This window comes from Cottoperca gobio, chromosome 4, assembly GCF_900634415.1.
Source record: "Cottoperca gobio chromosome 4, fCotGob3.1, whole genome shotgun sequence".
NCBI lineage: Eukaryota > Metazoa > Chordata > Actinopteri > Perciformes > Bovichtidae > Cottoperca > Cottoperca gobio.
In genome coordinates this window covers 6,994,241-7,013,433 of record NC_041358.1, presented here as the reverse complement: position 1 = coordinate 7,013,433, position 19,193 = coordinate 6,994,241, and the positions used below count along the sequence as shown (strand labels likewise).

At 41.4% G+C, this 19,193-nt stretch overlaps 2 protein-coding genes across 3 annotated transcripts in view; one reads left to right on the top strand and one right to left on the bottom strand.

Annotated features, from left to right (window-relative positions):
- The window catches only part of kifap3a (kinesin-associated protein 3a), a 44,974-nt gene extending 28,896 nt beyond the window's left edge, over positions 1-16,078 (top strand). Inside the window, exons 20-21 of one of the 2 annotated variants that reach the window (XR_003832192.1) lie at positions 4,357-5,564; positions 16,068-16,078. Coding sequence is in view for 1 of the 2 variants with exons in the window: in XM_029430453.1 (XP_029286313.1) it covers positions 4,357-4,456 (100 nt within the window). In the remaining variant the exon portion in view is untranslated. Of the gene's footprint in view, positions 1-4,356; positions 6,381-16,067 lie in introns of those variants that run through there. The other variant, XM_029430453.1, reaches the window with a different exon arrangement.
- niban1a (niban apoptosis regulator 1a) overlaps positions 7,781-19,193 on the bottom strand; it is a 37,830-nt gene continuing 26,417 nt past the window's right edge. The window contains exons 5-14 of the mRNA XM_029430452.1: positions 18,140-18,304; positions 17,148-17,263; positions 13,725-13,829; positions 13,248-13,410; positions 12,945-13,132; positions 11,458-11,604; positions 10,562-10,672; positions 9,824-9,931; positions 9,437-9,548; positions 7,781-9,346 (exon numbers count right to left, since the gene is read on the bottom strand). Coding sequence (XP_029286312.1) covers positions 8,049-9,346; positions 9,437-9,548; positions 9,824-9,931; positions 10,562-10,672; positions 11,458-11,604; positions 12,945-13,132; positions 13,248-13,410; positions 13,725-13,829; positions 17,148-17,263; positions 18,140-18,304 — 2,513 coding nt within the window. The 3' untranslated portion in view covers positions 7,781-8,048. The remainder of the gene's footprint in view (positions 9,347-9,436; positions 9,549-9,823; positions 9,932-10,561; positions 10,673-11,457; positions 11,605-12,944; positions 13,133-13,247; positions 13,411-13,724; positions 13,830-17,147; positions 17,264-18,139; positions 18,305-19,193) is intronic.

The window sequence follows — 19,193 nt, the reverse complement described above, 5'->3', positions numbered from 1 at the left end:
GGAACTGCAAAATGAGTTCTAAATACATAAAGTCACATTAGTCATTGCTGACCAGAGGCAGCTGTGGTTCAGGAGGTAGAGCAGCTCGCCCCTCTCTGCCTGTCCAAGACACTAAACTAAAATATTTATCATTTGTTTTTACGTTAAGAAATGTTTTATTTGTCGATACATCACGATCAGATTCTCTCAAGCTATGTTATGCTATGCAGTAAAATACCCCCCCTCAATATAAGTGGGAGCCTTTTATTTTAGTTTATGTTAAAAACTAATGGGAGATTTTCTAAACTCTAAATGTTGTCTCAAGAGATGCTATAATAAGTCCTAGTCTGATTAAATGTCTTGCGCTGTAAGGACAGAGGGGCAGATGTGTTCGTGTTAACCGTGCTTCAGTCCCGTAAAGAGTCAGACGGACAGTGCGTGTGACTGTGAACACGAACACGCCAACAGGAGAATCAATGAGCGCTTTGAGAGGCTGTCAGGATGTGACGGGGCGCCGGGGAGTGAAGTGAGGTAAAAACTAAAGGAAGTGAGCGCCGTCACAATCAGGTGAGACGTGGAGATACGCGGGGAGGGTGGAGGAGGCGAGACCTGGTTCTTTACTGGTGCTGGCGTGTGGGTTAGCTGTAACCTGAGCAGTGACAGCGGGGAGAGATCAAAGCGGGGCCCGGCCGGGGGCCCTACAAGAGACAGACGCTAGGGGGGGGGAGGCAAAGGGTCACGCCAAAGGGAGGAGAAAGACCTGATTCCCTTTCCTGTTCACTACCAAGGAATGTTCTCTGTGGGATGGGACGTGTCCTGCAGCCGCTCCTCTGGGGCCAAATTGGCATTTGTGGGAACACCGGGGCCCCTTGCCTAAACGACCTCCAACCACCCTCTCCTCATTTTGTCGGCGTGTCACGGTACACATGAAGTGAAGAAGGTGGCGGACAGGTTGATTTGCATGTTTCATTATGAGAAATATCAGCAGCTGTGTCAGGCGTCGTTTCCGGTGTCCTGTCCTGCAGACTCACCCCGTGGAAACATTGGATTCCCTCAGATACAGTGCTTTTAAATCTACTTCCGCTTGTGACTGGAGCTTTTTGGGTTGACACCAATATGAAGATTTGGATCCCCGCCCTGGTTGAGAGCCACAGTATGTTCCTATAGAGGAACATTTGATCGATCTGGTTTCTATCATCAGTGTCCTTCTGTTTTTCTTGATTATTTTTTAAATAAATAATTTGGCACATGCAGATTTTACAACATTAATTTAGTTTTATTGTTTCGTTATTTCACTGAAGTAATTTTACATATTGAAAAAAACCCTAAAATCAACAAAACTTTTAAAAAAGATAATAAATCACGAGTGCTTTGGGACTGCTGACTGGAGTCTGACTAACATCCAAAGTAGATTGAATAGTAGAAACGCTATAATAAATGTTTCTATTTAAGGAAAAACAATAAGTCTGCCCAAACTGCCTGTGTGGCTTTAATGTTAACATTATCTTTTTATATTAAATTTAAACTGAGCTAACGGATGAACACCCCTGATGCTCGAGGAGATGCAGCACTCACCTGTAAACCATAAAAAACTGCACATTCCTGGAATTTACTGGCAGTCAAATAAAGTTTAAGTCTGTATATCATGTTGTCCTGTATAAAGATCTGTTACTTCTATACTGTAACTGAAGCTCTACATGAAAAGACACTTCAAGTTGAATGAACTATTTGTCAATCAGACAATTGATGATTTGTCGATTAATCGCCCTCTGGCCGTCCAAACCCCCTGAAGGTTGATGATTAGCAGGGAAAAAACACACCTAAGTTGCACAAAATTATGATTTTGGGCTTTTTAATATTTATTTTTTCATGTGAATTATTGTATAATGTGCCTCTTTATCTCTCTTAAAAATATTACAAAATAACAATCTGAGGTTTAAGAGTCATGATGTGGTTCAACACATTTAATTTAACTATATGTTTTATAGATAAAACAATGAATTCAAAAAAGAATGAAGACATTGATTGATAATAAAGAATGGCCATCACCTCTTTACAACAAGCCATAATCAATAAGGAGAATTGATAGTGATCGATGTAACAAACTCTCGGGAATTGAACAGCTAAACTGTCGTGTGTATATTCAGAATTGTACTGTAAAGCAGAGCTGTCCTGTCCTGTCGATTGTCCTAAACGATGGCTGAGCATCAGGACTCGTATAGGTCCTGCACAGATCCTGGAAGTCCATGCTGGGGTGTAACCGCTCAGTCAGCCACAGACACCGGCTGACATGCAGGCAGGCGGGCCGATGGTGTGACTCAGAGCTCCAGTGTTCCCTCCAGCCTCCTTTAGCCTGGCTCTCAAATCCCCCCTGACAGCCGTAGCGTGCGGAGAGGAAAAAGACATATTTCTGCCCGGAGTGGAGGGAGAGATGGTGGTTTGGGGGGGGGGGGGGGGTTCAACGCAAAACTGAGAGGAGGAGGATGAGAGGAGGGGGCGGGTGGGGATATGCTGCAAGCTGTGTAACTGATCGCTGGAAGTGATTTGGCTAAAAACAACACGTCATTATAGGCGCTTGCAGGGGCAAAGCAAACAGCTCGTATTTTAGAAGGCCGGGAGAGGACGACGGGCCGGGCAGCAAACACTCCCAAAGAGAGAGACGGGGAAATACGTGTGAGATGTGGTGTCATCCATCAGAGCCCAGTTTATCCATCAAGCACTCCATCCTGACGAGGCGGCCGGGCCCGTCGCTGTGACCCCACCACCAGACACAAAACTCCCAGCAGCTGGTCAGAAGATGGAGCGTGAAATGGGCCCCCACCCTTTTTTATCCACATGCCCATAGTAACTGATTTATACGGTGTAGATACAGGCCTTTTATCATCTCCCTCAACAGGCCCCTGTTGCCGAGCGGAGGGCAGCCAGGTCCTCCAGGTTTGGCCGTCAGCCTCTGCCCTCGTCACGGCGCTGTGTTTTGACATCTCTCCGTTTTTTTTAAATATCTTGGCCGCTCTGCTGTTTACCCCCTCCAGCCATTAGCTGTCTGTAACTCACACACTCATTGTGGATGTCCAACACCTGCATCAGGGCAGATGAATATTACATTAACTTTTTATGAGGGTTTTTTTCACCTATGACTGAGTGATTGGTGCTGCCCTGAAGCTTTCCCGAGAGCTGTCTGGTGTCAGAGCTCCACCTGGTGGTGCTGCCAGGGTCTTCCCAGCAGACCATAAACCTGCTGCAGGGATTTACTGCCATTCAGACACGAGCGTTACTGAGGTCCAGCACTGATGTTGGGTGATGAGGTCTGCCTCACAGTCGGTGTTCCCGTGTTGGAGGCCAGAGCTCTGTGCAGACCAAAAACATTTCTTTATGGAGCTGGCTTTGTGTATTTACATCATCATGTTGAAACAGGAAAGAGACCAACACAAACTGTTCAGAGGCGTACTGTTGTAGGAAGAAAGTGTGTGGACAGTTGTGTCCACGCTGAAAAACATCAATCACTCAAGTACAGTTTTGAGGAACCATCACTTTATCAACCAAACTTTATTTTTATAGCACCTTTCGAAAATAAGACAGAACAAATGTGGACCGTAAAAAACGACAGGAAATACAAAACAATTTGACAGTTTGAGACTAATGTACGTGACACAATAAAATGATAACAATGTAAGAAATTAGACTTTAAAGATATAATAACAGTAAAAGTAGTAAAACAGTGTGAAATAAAAACTACATTCATAAATAATAAAATGAGGGATTAATAAAATAAATAGAATACAAACTTTATTACAATAAAATAGAATAATGTAGAAAATGTCTATAAATCTTAATCCATCCTTCGGGACATCGGGGGGGGGGTGATGGGGTAATGTCATTCTGTGATAGTGTTTACGTTTTACTCTACGACGTTCAACTCACACTTTACTGGTTCCACACTTGAACTTTCCACAGGCTTATAAAATGTGCTGTGATTAAGAATCTTTTAAATGTCAAATCTTTAGAATCTCTGCTAATCCCTCCAAATTGTCTCTCCAATGTGGGAGGATTTGTTTTTGTGTTATAAAGCACTTCATTGTGTTCTGAAATTCCCAGTTTAAATGGGTAAATGTGTGGCTCTTATTTCTGCCCCTTAGTTTACTTGCATCTCAATTCCTGGATGCCTATTTTATGTTATCTTTTTTGATAACTGATATAATAACGTAATACATTTTCACTTCAAGGTTTGAGATAAAACAACACCTCTAAAAAGTATCTGTATACAACAATCTTTGATTTGATTATGACATATTGAGCGTTATGTAAAACATATGATTTATTCTCGCTGTATCAGATTGTATAAATGTTTCCCATCTCTCCCCTCTTTTGTCCTGTCAGTGTGTCAGAGCAGTTTGTCCCGGCAGATCGACCCGTCAGCGCCTACGGCTTCCGCCCCGATGAACAGTTTTTCTACAACTACAACACGGCCTCCCGGTAAAAAGCTGGAACCTCTCACACATAAATACTGTACGAGCGTTGTGTCCTTGACATCCACTGTGTGCTACCGGAGCTGCGTCTAGACTGTATCAAAAGTTGTCACTGCAAAAAATGTTAATCTGAACCAGAATTTTCTAGAATCAATGTTTTTATGTTAAAGCACCAAAGGTAATCTTATTTGAATATACTGACACTGATTTGAGAAAACACAGGGAACAAGTATCTCACCCGCAAAATCCTAAAGACTTCAAGTGAAAGTACCTATTACTACAGACGTATATTTCGTCTTTCAAACTTATATATACTTCGTATATGTTAAGGTCAGTCTTAGATTTATTTGACTTTTGTTCTGACACAGTTTGAATGTTACTTAAGTGATTGAAGAACATGTGTTGTGTATCAAAGCTTAATATTGTTCTGCTTCATGATAGACGAGGCAGCTGTAACACTGTAATACACTGCATTCAGTTATTTTAAGACTTTACTGTTTGACACAACCAAATATATATATATATTTCTTTTTACTAGTCAGCTTTATGTGTTCATTCATAAACACTGTTTCAAAAGAAAACAGCAAAAATGAATGAGTGCGTTTTGAAAGATAATTCTATCTATTTTATAGATTTAAAGCAGCCCGGATCGCTGGCTGACGTAGTTTTCTTTTTTTTTGCTTTTGAGGCCCGAAGAGGTGGAAGTGAAAAAGCAAAAATGAGAAAACACACTTTGTCTTATCCCGTTTATCATCTTGTGACTTCAATCTTGGGCGCTCGAGGGGGATTTCCTACCCAGAAGTTGGTAATAGGGCGATTATTTTCATTATCGATTAATCTGCCGATTATTTAATCAGTTCATTGTTTAATCTAGAAAATGTCAGAAAATGTCGATCAGTTTCTCAAAATTCAAGGTAATATATTTAACCGACTGCTTTTGTAAATCCAAAACTCAAACACACATTCAGTTTAATACGATACAGAACAAAGAAAAGCTCCATATTTGATCAGCTGAAAACAGCATTTTCTGTCATTTTATCATGAAAAAACATTTCAACGATTAATCGGTTATCAAAATAGTTTCTGCTAACTGTTGCAGCTGTAGTTGTGAACCACTGAGTTATGCAGTAAACATTTAGTTGCATTAAGATAGTTTCACTTTATGTTACAGGTCTGTATTTTCTGGTTTATTTCGTAGGAAGTTTGCTGGAAAGAACTCTGTAATTTGTTACATATTATATGGAAATACTGTAGACGCAGTGTTCAATTGGTGCACTCTTAAATTATTATTGCTAGTATAATGTGGAGTCTTTCAGTCAGTGTAAAGCAAGTCAGAGGTCTTACTCATAAATCAACATGTTTTATAAACTCCACACAACTAAATAAACTAAAGTAACCGTCTCAGATTAGTGTCTCTATAATAAGAAGCACATTACAGTTCTTTCCAGGAAATATCCTAGAAAATGATGCATCATAAAATAAAGAGTGATCAGTATTGTCTTGTTTTTGCACACACAGTCTCTCACTGGAAGCTCTGCAGGAGACTGTAAAAAGTCCCGGCGCTGTATTAAAATGTCATTTATCTTCTTTTCCGTGAATGTAATTTAAGAAGAAATGTTAACAGCCTTTATTGTCTTATCTTGAAAAATGTGTCTTAAATATGAACGAATGTTAAATAATTTATTTGTATTCTTTATCTTGTTCTTGATGTGCCTGGAGCGCTGCTGACCCGCTGAAATATGAGACATGTTTTACTGTGGTGCAATATATTAAATAAATGGAAGGCATATTATTGTAGTTAAACTGTATTTAGATTTTAATCCGGCACAGATGTTGGATTACTTGCATCTTTTTGATATTTCTGAGCACAGTGCGTCTGATTGTTTAAACAAAAATAAAAAGTTGTGCACCATAAATAAATATGTAGAGCCTGAAGCAGTGTTTGTTTTATTGGCAAATTAAACAGTTTGTTGTTTGTGTTGTTTTCCCAACATTGAAAGCAGAGACTGGAGAGTTCACACAGAAATACTTTGACGGTGTGTTTGTTTTATAGACTCTTATTTTATTATTCATATTTCCACACAATGTTTCTATTAACCAACATTCATCTGATTGACAGTAAATGGTCAAGTGTACTCGCACTGTAAACTGTCTGTGTAAGATGCTCCACACAGGTAAAAAGGCACAGGTGTTCAGACTTGGACCGGTCTCCTTCATGTGACGTAAGGCATGTGATGGCAACATGGAGGTACTGTGAAGGCACTTTGATGAGCTTCTTTTTTTACTTAAAAAAAGTCAAAAATAAATCACATTTAAGAGAAAGAAATGTGCCTAAACTACAGCTTTAATATGAATTTGGAAGTGGTATTTAATTATCCAGCACATGTGGGTTAATATATTAAAATATCTAAAATTCACAAACAATGTGACACTACTGAGGCTTGTCATGTCGTCTGCTTTAAAGAAATAATTCAACATTTTGGGGAAATAATTAATTTGCTCCCCCCCCCCCCCAGCGAGATGTTCAGATGGATAATCAGATGTGTCAAGTACAGAGCACCTACAGGTCACTAACATGTATCTTTAGTCGTACACAAAGACAAATGTAAAATGTGTTTTGAGGGCATGCCGTTTGCTAGAACTACTTCTCGATGACTTTCAGGTATTTCCATTTTTTGCTACTTTCTACTTTTACTCCTCTACATTTAAGAGGAACATATTGTTTTCATTTATTCCATTACATTTATCTGACAGTTCGAGTTTCCTTATCTGCAGTTTGTATAATATGATACAGCGATACACTGTCGCACTGAATACAGCCACATTGCATCATCATTACTGTCGATACTTTAAACTGCTAATACTTGTATACTTTTACTAAAGTAAAATGTCTAAATCAGGACTTATTTGTAATGCGCTACTTTTATTTATGTTAAGCTGCTTCTTCCACCACAGGTACTGTTGTTCACCAAGAAATAGTTCCAACACGTAACTCCCTTTTAAAACATTTTTCAATGTCTGTGTGTCTACAAATTAAAGAAACATACATGTTTGGTTGCTCTGTGTATGTTTTAAACTTTGGACAGCCATGCTAGCTGTTTCCCCCTGCTTCCAGTTTCTATGCTAAGCTAGGCTAACCTCGTCCTGGCATGAGATTGATATCCATCCTTCTGACATTTTAGAAAATTCTTCATCAATTTCTTTCTAACTCTTGCTTTCAAAATATATTCATAATCTACCACAGCATATTGACATTTCCAGAAAGTTCTGCTTTCCTAAAACAATTTGGTGCTAAAATAGTTATAGTGTTAAGTCCCTTAATGACACACCTGATGGTTTTATACACCTGACACAGCGGATTATATTGATTTGTATAAATAATTTACCATAATGTCATGCATAAGCGTTTTTTTTTTTAAGTTCATGGAAGCTTTTGTGAATGTTTCTTTTCCTGTTTCTGCTGAGAACAAATGTTTTGACTCCAGGACAGTTTCAGGCTACCGTTCAGTAATAATTCAGGTAATAATCAGTTTCACCAGCAGAACACACTTCATCATTTTGTCCCTCGTCTTGCTGAAAGCACAGTAATGCAGTTGCGATGCTTCATTCCTCCTCTTTTGGAACTCCACTGGGGTAAAGCTTCATCAGCTCCTCCACCTCGATCACTTCCGACACCAGGTCACGGATCTCCCTGATGCAGCCAACGGGCTGAGCGTCAGGGCTGGAGGAGGTTTCTTTTTGGGCGGGCTCAGGACACTGAGAGGTTGGAGCATCTTCTGCCTCCACCATGCTGGCACCTGCCTCTACGTCCCCGCTCACAGCTTCTGTCTGGGCCTCGGGGAACGTCTCGTTGACCAAGGTTTTGTCCTGAGCGTGATCGTCTGAGCTCACGGGAGACGTACTGATGTCAGCCTCGTCCTCCAGGACGTCAGAGGTCGTTGAGACTTCGTCCTCGCTGCGTTGCGTAGTTTTTTCTTCCTCCATGGACTCCACATCCGACGGGGCCGACTCACTTCCCACTGACACGTTCATAGAATTAGCGTTTGAGACATTCCCTGGCTCTGCTTCCTGTCTCTTCATGTCCAAACTGATGTCTTCAAATGTGATTGCAGGCAGTAGACCACTAGAGGGAGCCTCTAACTTGATTTCTGAGCTTCCACAGTGTGTCTCTTCTTCACTGCTGGCCACAGTTTGGGAACCAGCACCTTCTGCAGAAGCGTTTTCTGGTTCATTAGTAGGATCAGAACTTGGTACAGGAGCTTCTATCTGTGCTGCTGCTGCTGCGTCTGTCTTTATGCTTTCTACAACAGTGGGGATTTCTGACAAAATGATTTCTGCCTCTTTCGGAGCGTCTGTGCTCTGCGGCTCAGCAGCCGCATCGACTGCTTCAGTTTCGACAGAAAACACATCTTCCTGGATCTCAGTCTCTGGAGCTGCTTCTACATTCGCTTCCTGCGTCTCACTCTGGTTGGTTGTATCTGCTACAGCTGGAGTCTCCAGTGCAACAGGGGTGCTCGCTTCTGCTTTCACAGTTTGGACGACTTCTTCTGCTTCGGGTGGCGTTGCCTCCTCACTGACAGCGACACTCTGAGCTGCATCTATTTCTTCGACCTTCCCCAGAGGTGTCTCAATGACGGCCGCGTCCGTCGAGGCTTCGCTACGCAGCACGCTGTTCTCCAGCTTCTCTTCCTTCTGGGGGCTTGACAACAGACCGCTGACCGCGAGAGGAGAAGCGGGCTGGGGCTCAGAGGAGGTTTTGGAGGGGGAGGCGAGCCCCATGGCGGGGCTGTTTGGAGTGGAGGCGGATGGGGAGGAGAGGCTGGAGCGGCTGGACTGACTGAGCAGGTCTCTGCTGTCTGTAAACAGGTTGTACTTCTTCAGGCTCGCAGCCTCCTTCACCACTGCAGGAGACAACAGGAAGGATTAGAGTGTGTCTCTGAGGAATAATGTGTGTGTAGTGTAGCTGGCTTGTCATCATCAGTGTATCATACCTTTGGTGACCTCCTTGTCCAGAGTTTGCAGGAGGACGCTCTCATAAACGTTCTCGACATGGATGAAGTCGGAGTGGTCGGCGTAGATGAACTGCTCCACACTCTGAAGCTCCTGTACAGAGAGACAAACACGGGTCATGCTCTGAAACTATGGATGCTGAATGAAACTCGTAGCTTTCAGAATAATGGTACATTTCTGCGTAAATAATGGCTCAACCTTACAGTTAGAGGACACTGTAGAGAGGTAGGTAGGTGTGTGTGTGTGTGTGTGTGTGTGTGTGTGTGTGTGTGTGTGTGTGTGTGTGTGTGTGTGTGTGTGTGTGTGTGTGTGTGTGTGTGTGTGTGTGTGTGTGTGTGTGTGTGTGTGTGTGTGTGTGTGTGTCTCACAGTTTTGCAGGTGGGAGCCAGGTTCTTCTTGATGAAGGGCAGAGTGATGGCGACGAGAGCCTCCCTGGAGATCCGCTTCCTCACTGTGCTGCTGTCATAGTCATATTGCTGCAGGACACAGAGGAGAGATGGGAATCATCACTTCAGGGCTGGAAAGTCTTTGTTTTGACTTTAGTTTTAGTTTTCTCAGGTATGATGGCATTCCAACACCAGCTTCACTACATGAAGTTTGACAACTCAACAAGTGTCCGTATTTTCAACTGTGGCTTACACTTATTGTAGTTGTGCAGATGTCTCTCTCTCTACCTATCGTGCCTCTCTCTTCTCCTACAATCGTTCCCCTCACATCCCTCTCCCCTCTATAGTCCCCCACTCTCTCTCAACTATATTTCCTCTCTCCTCCCTCATTCTCCCACTATCATCCCTCTCCCACCTCCTACTCTTTCACCCTCGTCTCTCCCCCCTAGCGTCCCTTTTTCCCCCTCCATCGTTCCTCTAGCCTCCCCTCTCTCCTTCTCCTCCCATCATCCCGCCCGTCCATTTCCCACCTCTCCCTTTACCCCTCTCTCTCGTCCTTCTATGGTCTCCCTCTCGCTCCCCACTGATAACATTTTTTTGAGTAATGTGCAGTTCAGAAACATGGAGGATGCCAGAATGATCTCTTTAAAACAGTTGATGAAAACTAAAGCAGCTACATAAATTAAAATGAATATAATTCCAGCATCCAGGTTTTCTGACCTTCAGCACTCTGTGTTTGGCCTTCTCGATGGCAGAGCCGGGGTTGTCAGGGTTGTCTTGGACGGCTTTGTGGAGCAGCTGCTCAAACGTGTAGGATGCATTCTCATTCAGCTGAAACACACAACACACACACACACACACAGGATGAGATCAGATCAGGACAGCAGTTTAATGCCCCAAATACAGAGCGAGAATAAAAGCAGCTGGAAGTCCCATCAGTGTGAAATATCATCAACATCATGTGTTCATACAACTGAGGTTTCATTGTTTTCACTGTAATGCCAATGTATTGAAGGAACATACGTTACAATCACAAGTGTGTCATAATCAGAAATACTCTGGGGGAAATGCTGGCTAATAAAATGCCTCAGACAGAAAAATTCCTCCACCCACTCCGTCTGAGCGGAACGAGAGCCGAACAGTCTGACGGAGAAGAAGTGAGGGACAAAAATACTGTGTGGAAAAAGTATTCTGGTCCTTTATTTGCATAAAAGTACCAATACGACAACGAGTACAAAAGTAAGTACAAAGGTAAAAGTGTATCCTATGATACACTCATTTGTGTTTACTTTCTCTAATATTTGCTTTTTTAGTAAAACACTGGATAATTTTAGCTCTTTGGACTAAAAACAATCATTTAAATGAAACCATGTGTGAATATTAGAAGGGGAACTACTAACCACTTAGACATCTGACACATGACAGGAGGCTTAAACTGTGTTTTGTAAGAAGTAAGCAAAACAAGGTTGAGAAACACCCGTTTAATCTTTATATTGTGTTGTATTTTATAAGGTTCTCATTTATCTCGTTTTTTTCAGAAAGAAAAGAAACGACGTAGAAGTATATACTTACTTGTACTAGAATGAATGTACTTAGTTACTTGTGTGCGTGCGTACCTGCTGCAGGTCGATCTGAGCGCTGTGGATCACTCCTTTAATGTTGGAAAACCCAAATCTCTCCTGCAGGTGCTGCAGTTTCTCCTGCAGAGAGCCGATCTTCTGGTAGCAGCTCAGCAGGTTCGGTCTCGCCATGTTAGCAAGAGCCTGAGGGCCAAAGAGAGAGAGGAGGGGGTTAAAAGAACAGCCTGCTCATGTAGATACAGCTGTGGGTAACAAACCACAGAAACACAACAAATGTGTGCCTAAGACGACTGTATTCGGATCGTGCTCAAATGTAACTAGTAGGAACTGAAGTTCCAGGTTTCTGTATGCTTCAGTCAGGGATGAGGAGCAACCAGAGTTATGTTAGCATTATGTTTACAGTTAGCAGCTGGGTTTTGGTTTTCAAGTGCTTTCAAATACGTAATTAAGTTGTGATATTATTACGTTTCTCTCTAATAGTTCCACAGTCATTTGTTTACAGTTGTGATGCCACACTGGGACAATCAGGTATAAATGAGCTGCTTGGATTTCATACAGTTTTATAGAGCTGCAGCAATTATTGTCATTATTGCCTTGGAGCTGTGCCTGCAGTATACAATCACATCAAAACAACAAATACATGCATCCATCAATTGCACATGCCAAATCAGACAGCACACACAAGACATTAACAGGGATCAGTGATAAGGACAAATACGGCATTCACACATTTCAGCCTAGACGGTGTTGAGAGCTTTAATGGACAGGAATGTTTGAAACGGTGATGCCTGACCTGCTGATCATGACTGCGTTCTGAGATGATTTTCTTTGGGCATTTCTGGTGTAGTTTGTTGCTAAATAGCCTGAAGACTGGGACGTTGACAGACTCCCATGATATTCATGACTGGCCATGTATGTAGAACAGAAGCTGCAACTCCTAGTTCACACTGAATGTTCTGAGCCTTCTCAGGAAGTGCAGCCGCTGCCGACATCCTCCACATGAGGATCCTCCTCCAATAATCGTTTCAAGTGTTTGTCATATGCACAACAAGTACAGCGAAGCAGTCGTTGAATATCATTCATTAATTTTCATCGTGTCAGCCCGACAGTTTTTTTTTTGGAACAGATGTGGATAAACTTCAGATTATGTCAGTTAAAGTTGTGTTATCTTTCCTACAAGTAAGTTTAAACACAATCATTTATCGTACTCTGGGGATTCACAGACAGAAATGATGAATTCAAGAGCACTAATTCAATTATCAAAATGTGTTTTTGTTTTTCTTTGCGACACCTGCTCGACAGCAGCATGTGATTAACCAGCCCTCACACTGTGTGGGGGAGACACCTTTTAGATTTAAAAACTAATTAGGCCACACTAATGAGGAAAAGGAGACGCAATCAGCAAATAGAAAACTAAATCTTGAGGTGACAGTAAAAGTTAATTTCTCCTCAGTACTGTTAAGTGACTCATTTCTTATGAGTCAGGTTTGGTCTTTTGATGAGATCAAACAATATATCCAAACCTTCTTCAGCTGCTCGTTGTCCACCACCATCAGGACGTCCTGACACACCTGGTCCATCATGTTTTCACTCAGCTGCCGTCCCTCCTGGAAACCAGAGCTGACCGGCTCCATCAGCTCCTCCAGGACTGAGCCCAGGTACGGCTGGACGGACTCGCAGCACAGCTTCTCTGCTGGCTCCGATACTTTGGCTGGAGGAAGAAATGAAATATTTATTCTCAGGAAACAAGCACTCTCACAGAGGAGTGCAGCTCATCTTGTGTTTGACAGTCGGCCTCTTAATGTGCCGAGCAATAAAAACAATACCTCTGACTTTTTCCTCCAGCTGCAGTCTGGAGCTGAGGATCTGGTCCATGTCGGAGTGGAGGAGCACCTCCTGCTGTCGGACAGACGTTCGACATTCCTCCTTCAGTGCGGAAAGTCCCTCCAACAGATGCTCCTGGATCAGGATGTACGCCGCCTCCACCGTCTGGGCACAATCGGGGAATTAATCAAAAATAAAGTCAATTCTTTCCAAGATTTCTTTAAATCTTCATTTTGTCAAGCAGTAAGAAATAGTGTCCATAATATAATATGGGGAATGGCCCACGGCATGAATCCACAATGTATCCTTTCAGATTTAACTGGGTTCAAAACTCGCAACGTACATTTACATGGATTGAAAGGCTCTTCGTGTGCCAACTTGCAAATACATACAATTATTTTCTATTTGCATTGACAAGTATACGGCAGAATCATGAGTCATAAAGGACATAAAGGTATCCAGTTAACAGTGTGACTCACAGCAAACCACACTCTCTTCCTCTCCGTCTTCTTGGCTTTGAGACGAGGCAGCAAGTCTTTCTCAAGAGACGGCAGCAGCTGCTCCATCACCACGTTGGCCATCACCTGCACAAACACACACAATGGAAAACAACACATCATGAAGCCTTTCAACAGTCTAAAATATCTCAGGTTAACAAAACCCAAAGTGGATTTCTTTGCTTTGGGGTTAACCCTTTATTAAGGCGCTAAAGTTAGTTTGGTTATAAAACAGAAATGTGCATTATATAATAGAGATACACATACAGGCTCCCATATTAGCTCTTTGCAGATATATATATTAATATATAAATACAACAAGAAATTGCAGCACAGAAATTCCAAACATGGTTTGAAGTAATACATCTTCTTTTAAGGGAAAACATAAATCAGAACTCCCAAACATTGATATCAGTATTGGCTTCAAAACTCCAGATAAACAAACTGGAGCCCTTGGGGGTAAAAATGAGCTGTGAGACCCCAAGTTAGTCTGGTTATAATTATTGTATTATATGTTTATTACATAACAAATTCATTTGCGAATGTAAGCGTAGAATTGACTAAAATAAGGTCTTGAGACAAGAAAGAGCCTCGTTTCTATTGATAATGTGCTTTAGTGGTGCAAAGTACCTAATAGATTTGGAACGAGAAAAGGATAAATCTTCTGAAGTTCGCTGCTGAAACTCTGCCGTTTAAACATTTAGTTGATATGTTGAAGTTGCCCACTTTGCCAAGTTTGTAATCCATCTTTGGTCAAATAAGCCAAACTACAGAGAGCTCAGAGCTGGATCGGTATCAAACAGACAGACACTGATGGGATACACATCCCAGATTTCTTTTTTTGCAACCCATCTAATCAGGTAACAGATACCATATTTGATAAGTAGAATTAAATGATATGCTTCACTACAAACTGTTTTAAGGAGCCAACTTTCACTCGTGTGCACTTTTTGGTAACATTACCAGTAAGACCTTATAAGTCACCTTTTGACAAATGTGTCTGGAAATAAAACATGCCATCTGTAAGCCTACGGGTCTGTTTTCTAACCAAACTAAATATTGCCTGGAAATATTATAGTATTGGGTTTTTAATAAATGACTTAAATGATTACTGAACATGTCCGTGAACACACACTTTCTATCCAAATAACCGTCTGACAACTTGACTGATTTATGATTTTGCAGCTAGTGAAACTGTTTGTGCTGTGTGCCGACATTTCATTCATTCCTTGCGTGTCTCAGCTCTGACTCGTGTGTGTGCATCAGACGAGAGCTATGTGCAAGAAAAAGAAAAAAAATGCTGGTGAGTGAGGGCAAGCATGTGTACTTTGGTATGTATTTTTACTCCACGTGCATGAACTGCACTCTTGGAGCAGAGAAAACAGGAAATGTCTGACTTATTGCTAATACAAATTGACTGTGTGTGTGAGGGTGTGTGTGTGTCCCAGCAGCAAGTCACACTTCCTCTCACCTCCAACTGATTGTGACTAAACACAATGTGAGCGAATAACAAGACAATGGCGCATTTACACCATCATGTCATCATGTGGGAGGATTTCTGCTCCGCTTTAAAGAGCACAGGGAGGAAAACAGCAGGAAGCACAACGGCAGAGCAGAGAGTACGGGGAAGGGGGAAGAGAAAAAGAGAGTAAGGAGGACAGTCTGAGTGAGATAACGCAAATGAGACGTGACTGTGTTAGTACACGCCCTGCATCCTTCATCATGCAAATACACTGCAGTCTGTAAATAGGAAAGAGGGAAAGCTTTTATATTGTTGCGTCTCTGAATTTCAGCATATTATAGACTTAAAATTAAGCAATGATGAATTGAGGGCTATACTTAGCTTTAAGATAGATAGATAGATAGATAGATAGATAGATAGATAGATAGATAGATAGATAGATAGATAGATAGATAGATAGATAGATAGATAGATAGATAGATAGATAGATAGATATGTTTAACCTTAAGAGGTTATGTTTTTGCCTGTTTGCAAGATTACAGAAAAACTACAAGTCTGATTTCCATGAGACTTGGTGGAAGGGTGTAGCACAGGCCAATGAAGAACCCATTCAATTTTGGAGCAGATGTCAATCACAATTTTTATTTTCATTAACATTGCAAGATGTGGCCTTTGTGCTGCATTCATGTCGTGTCTGAATAATCTGAAAAATGTGTTCCCAACTGAAAAAATGAACATGAAGTCGGAACAACAATGGTGAATGGTGGTCAAAGATGGTGGTTTAACATTAAATACAAGACATCTTATTTGTAGCCTCTATGTTGTTGTAACATTACGACTTAAAGCTCATGAACACACCGAAGTCGGAAGAGCGACTTACCGACCAGGGATATGGGACCATCTGTAGACAACATGAATGCACCACTAGCCTTGGTGGAAGTATGCACTCCATTGCCATTCCAGATCTTCCTAAGTCTGTATTTATGTCGGTTACTTTTGTGAAGTACGTTGTGACGTTCTGCTCTTACAAAATGTGCTACTTAAATAAAACTACTTTCTTACTAATGACTGCTTTGAATATTAATACTGAGAAACAACATCTTTAGACATGAACAAAAGGAAATGAAATGATGCCTCAGATATAAATAAAAGGCATCATTTCTCAGGTCTCTGTGTAGACTTTAAAAAGAATCACACATCAGTGGATTCATGTTTTAGTATTACAATTCCTCTGTCACTTTATTTTTCCATTTCATATCACCCTCAGATTGCTTTAGAAAGACTCTTTCGTCTTCAAAGTATGCATGAGTACACATTCTGTTTTTATAAATGTCATGCTATGTGTGGGAAACACAATGTTTGTACATCTGACCCCTGCTGTCTGATTCTTCTGTCTACAACATATCATCATCATCATCATCATCATCATCATCATCATTCAGCCACAGTGTGCTGCTCCTCACATAAATGTTTTAGTCTCACAGCTGAACATCTGTTTCAGATTTTCTATTCGTCTGTGGGAACGAGTTTACTTGTTTGACATACAGATAATGGTTCATGGTTCATCAGAGAGTACATCCAGACAAACTGCAAGAGAGGACAAATTAAGACAGTATTTCTGTCTTTATTCATCTTTTATTCAACAGGAAGCTTTTCTGTAGATCAGATGTTATCGTGTTTGTTTTTTATGTGATTGTGTGGGGTTATAGTGATAAATGATTGATTTTGTGAATAATGCTTATTTGCAATTGAGATGAAATATTAATCTCATGTCTGTGTGTTAAGTCGGGACGTTGTTAGCCTAGCTTAGCATTAGGACTGGAAATGGGGGGGAAACCGGTAGCCTGGCACCTACCAAACACCTCTCAACATCTCACTCTTCATCCTGTACATCTGCTGGGGATCTAAACACATATAGAATGAGTTGAGAGTTTGGGACGTACCCTGACATCACTTCCTATCAGCATGTCCCAGGACTCGTATTTGTCTTTGTCCTGTCTGTAGAGCTGGATGGCTTTGAGGAAGGCCTGCACTTCACACGTCTTCTTCTTCAGGAAGTCTGACGGAGACGGAAGAGATGGAGAGATTAAAAAAACAAGCGGATGAAGAAACCGCCTGAATAATGAGTCATCAGTCTTTGTTTTAAGCTGCGATGTGAATTGAATATAAAGCTTCATCTACTCGCTCGGCTGCGCGGAGCAGAGATGTTCTGCTCAACATGATTATAAAAAGGTTTAAAACGTTTCTGCTCCTCGGAGCTGGTGTGGCGAGTCTGTTGCCATGGCAACTGTCAAAAGTGGTTTAAGTGATACTATGCAACCTAAACCTATCTCTCATCAGCGAGCTGTGATCAGTTCCTGTTCATTCAGCCCATTACAAATGATGAAGATGATGCATTTCTGTGTAACATGGTGACCATCTATTGAACTATGAATGTTAGTATTGTTTAATTAGCATGACACTGTAGGTAGGACAATATCATTACACGCTTATTAACAATTATTTTATCTTCAATTAATCTGCCTATTTTTTCCATTTAACACATTAATTGTTAAATCCTTAAAATGTCAGATGATAGTAAAACTGTCCATCCAAAAATGTCTTTAAAGGTTTTACCGACCAACAGTTCAAAAACCCAAATATATAATTCAACGTACTTGTAAGTTTCAGAAAACCAGCAAATGTTCATATTTGAGAAACTGGAACCCGTAAGAACATCCTGCTGTATTGAAGAAGACTTGAAACTAGTGATTGAGACGATAACCTCAAATGTTTCCTGAGTAATAAATCAAGTGAGAAGTCGGATAATTTTCTTATAGACTTCTATAAACCAGTGGCATCGCCCCCTGCTGGATATTAGGGAGAATGCAAGTTTAAAAGGCACCTGAAGCATCGGCTTCTCTTTTCAGATGCAGAGGTTGCCGCCTGGTCTCACCTTGGTTCTGGTGTCTGATGCAGTCTGTCAGGATGGTGATGAAGGCGGCTTGTTTGGCCTGCTGTTTGAAGCAGAAGTACGAGTCTCTCCGGTACGGCAGACGCAGGTAAACGGGAAACTGTCCAGGCATCCCCGACAGAGGAGGAGCAAAGTCCTCCTTCACATCTGAAACAGAAAACATGAAGATCCGCTGACGGTGAGCACCACATTAAATGGAAAGGCGATATTTTATCCACACTAGCAGCTTAATATTTGGTCGGTCGGTTTAAGTGTTTGGTCCAGAGAGACTTTTAGCATGATCTAGAATATCTCCAAAACTAAAGACCACATCAACTCAGTGGGGCCTTCTATGGTAGCAGCGGTGGAAAGCAAGTAAGTACATTTACTCAAGTATTGTACTGAAGTACAATATTGAGATACTTGAACATATAGAAGGTATATAGAAGTGCAGTAGTGTGGAAATAAAAAAATATTTTTTCACTTCTGCTCTAAAAATCTCTGTTCAGCACATTGAAGCATTAACACCCCATCACGCATCATTGTTCTTCAAAGCTGAGAGGAAAGAGATGCATGACTGACTCCTGAGCTTTCATACATCATGTTATAGGCTCTCACAGGTTCAGTGGCTGTTCTACTTTGAAAACCACTAAACCAGATGAGACTTTGACCTCCTTCAAGTTTATTAAAACCAAAAAGGCCCTTAGTTCAAGTGGCAGCACAACAACAAGGGTCAAGGACTTCAGCATTTATAGTGAATAGTTATACAGTTAGTTAGTTCTCCTAATATACACATACATGAGCATTAAAACTTAGTAAAGTCAACAGCAGCAAAAGCTTCACTACATGAGGAGAAGGTCGGGTGGTGCAGAGAGCAAACAGCGCTGAATGAATTAGACGATGCTCTGATGCTCTGCCTGAACCATCACTACACTAGCTTGTAAACTAAACTCATCCTACAAACACTGGAACAAGAGTAGCTCCATGATACATGTCATACATAGCAACGGGGTCAACCACACCTCCTCTAAAAAGGTCAAAGTTTCTGTCCCTTCAA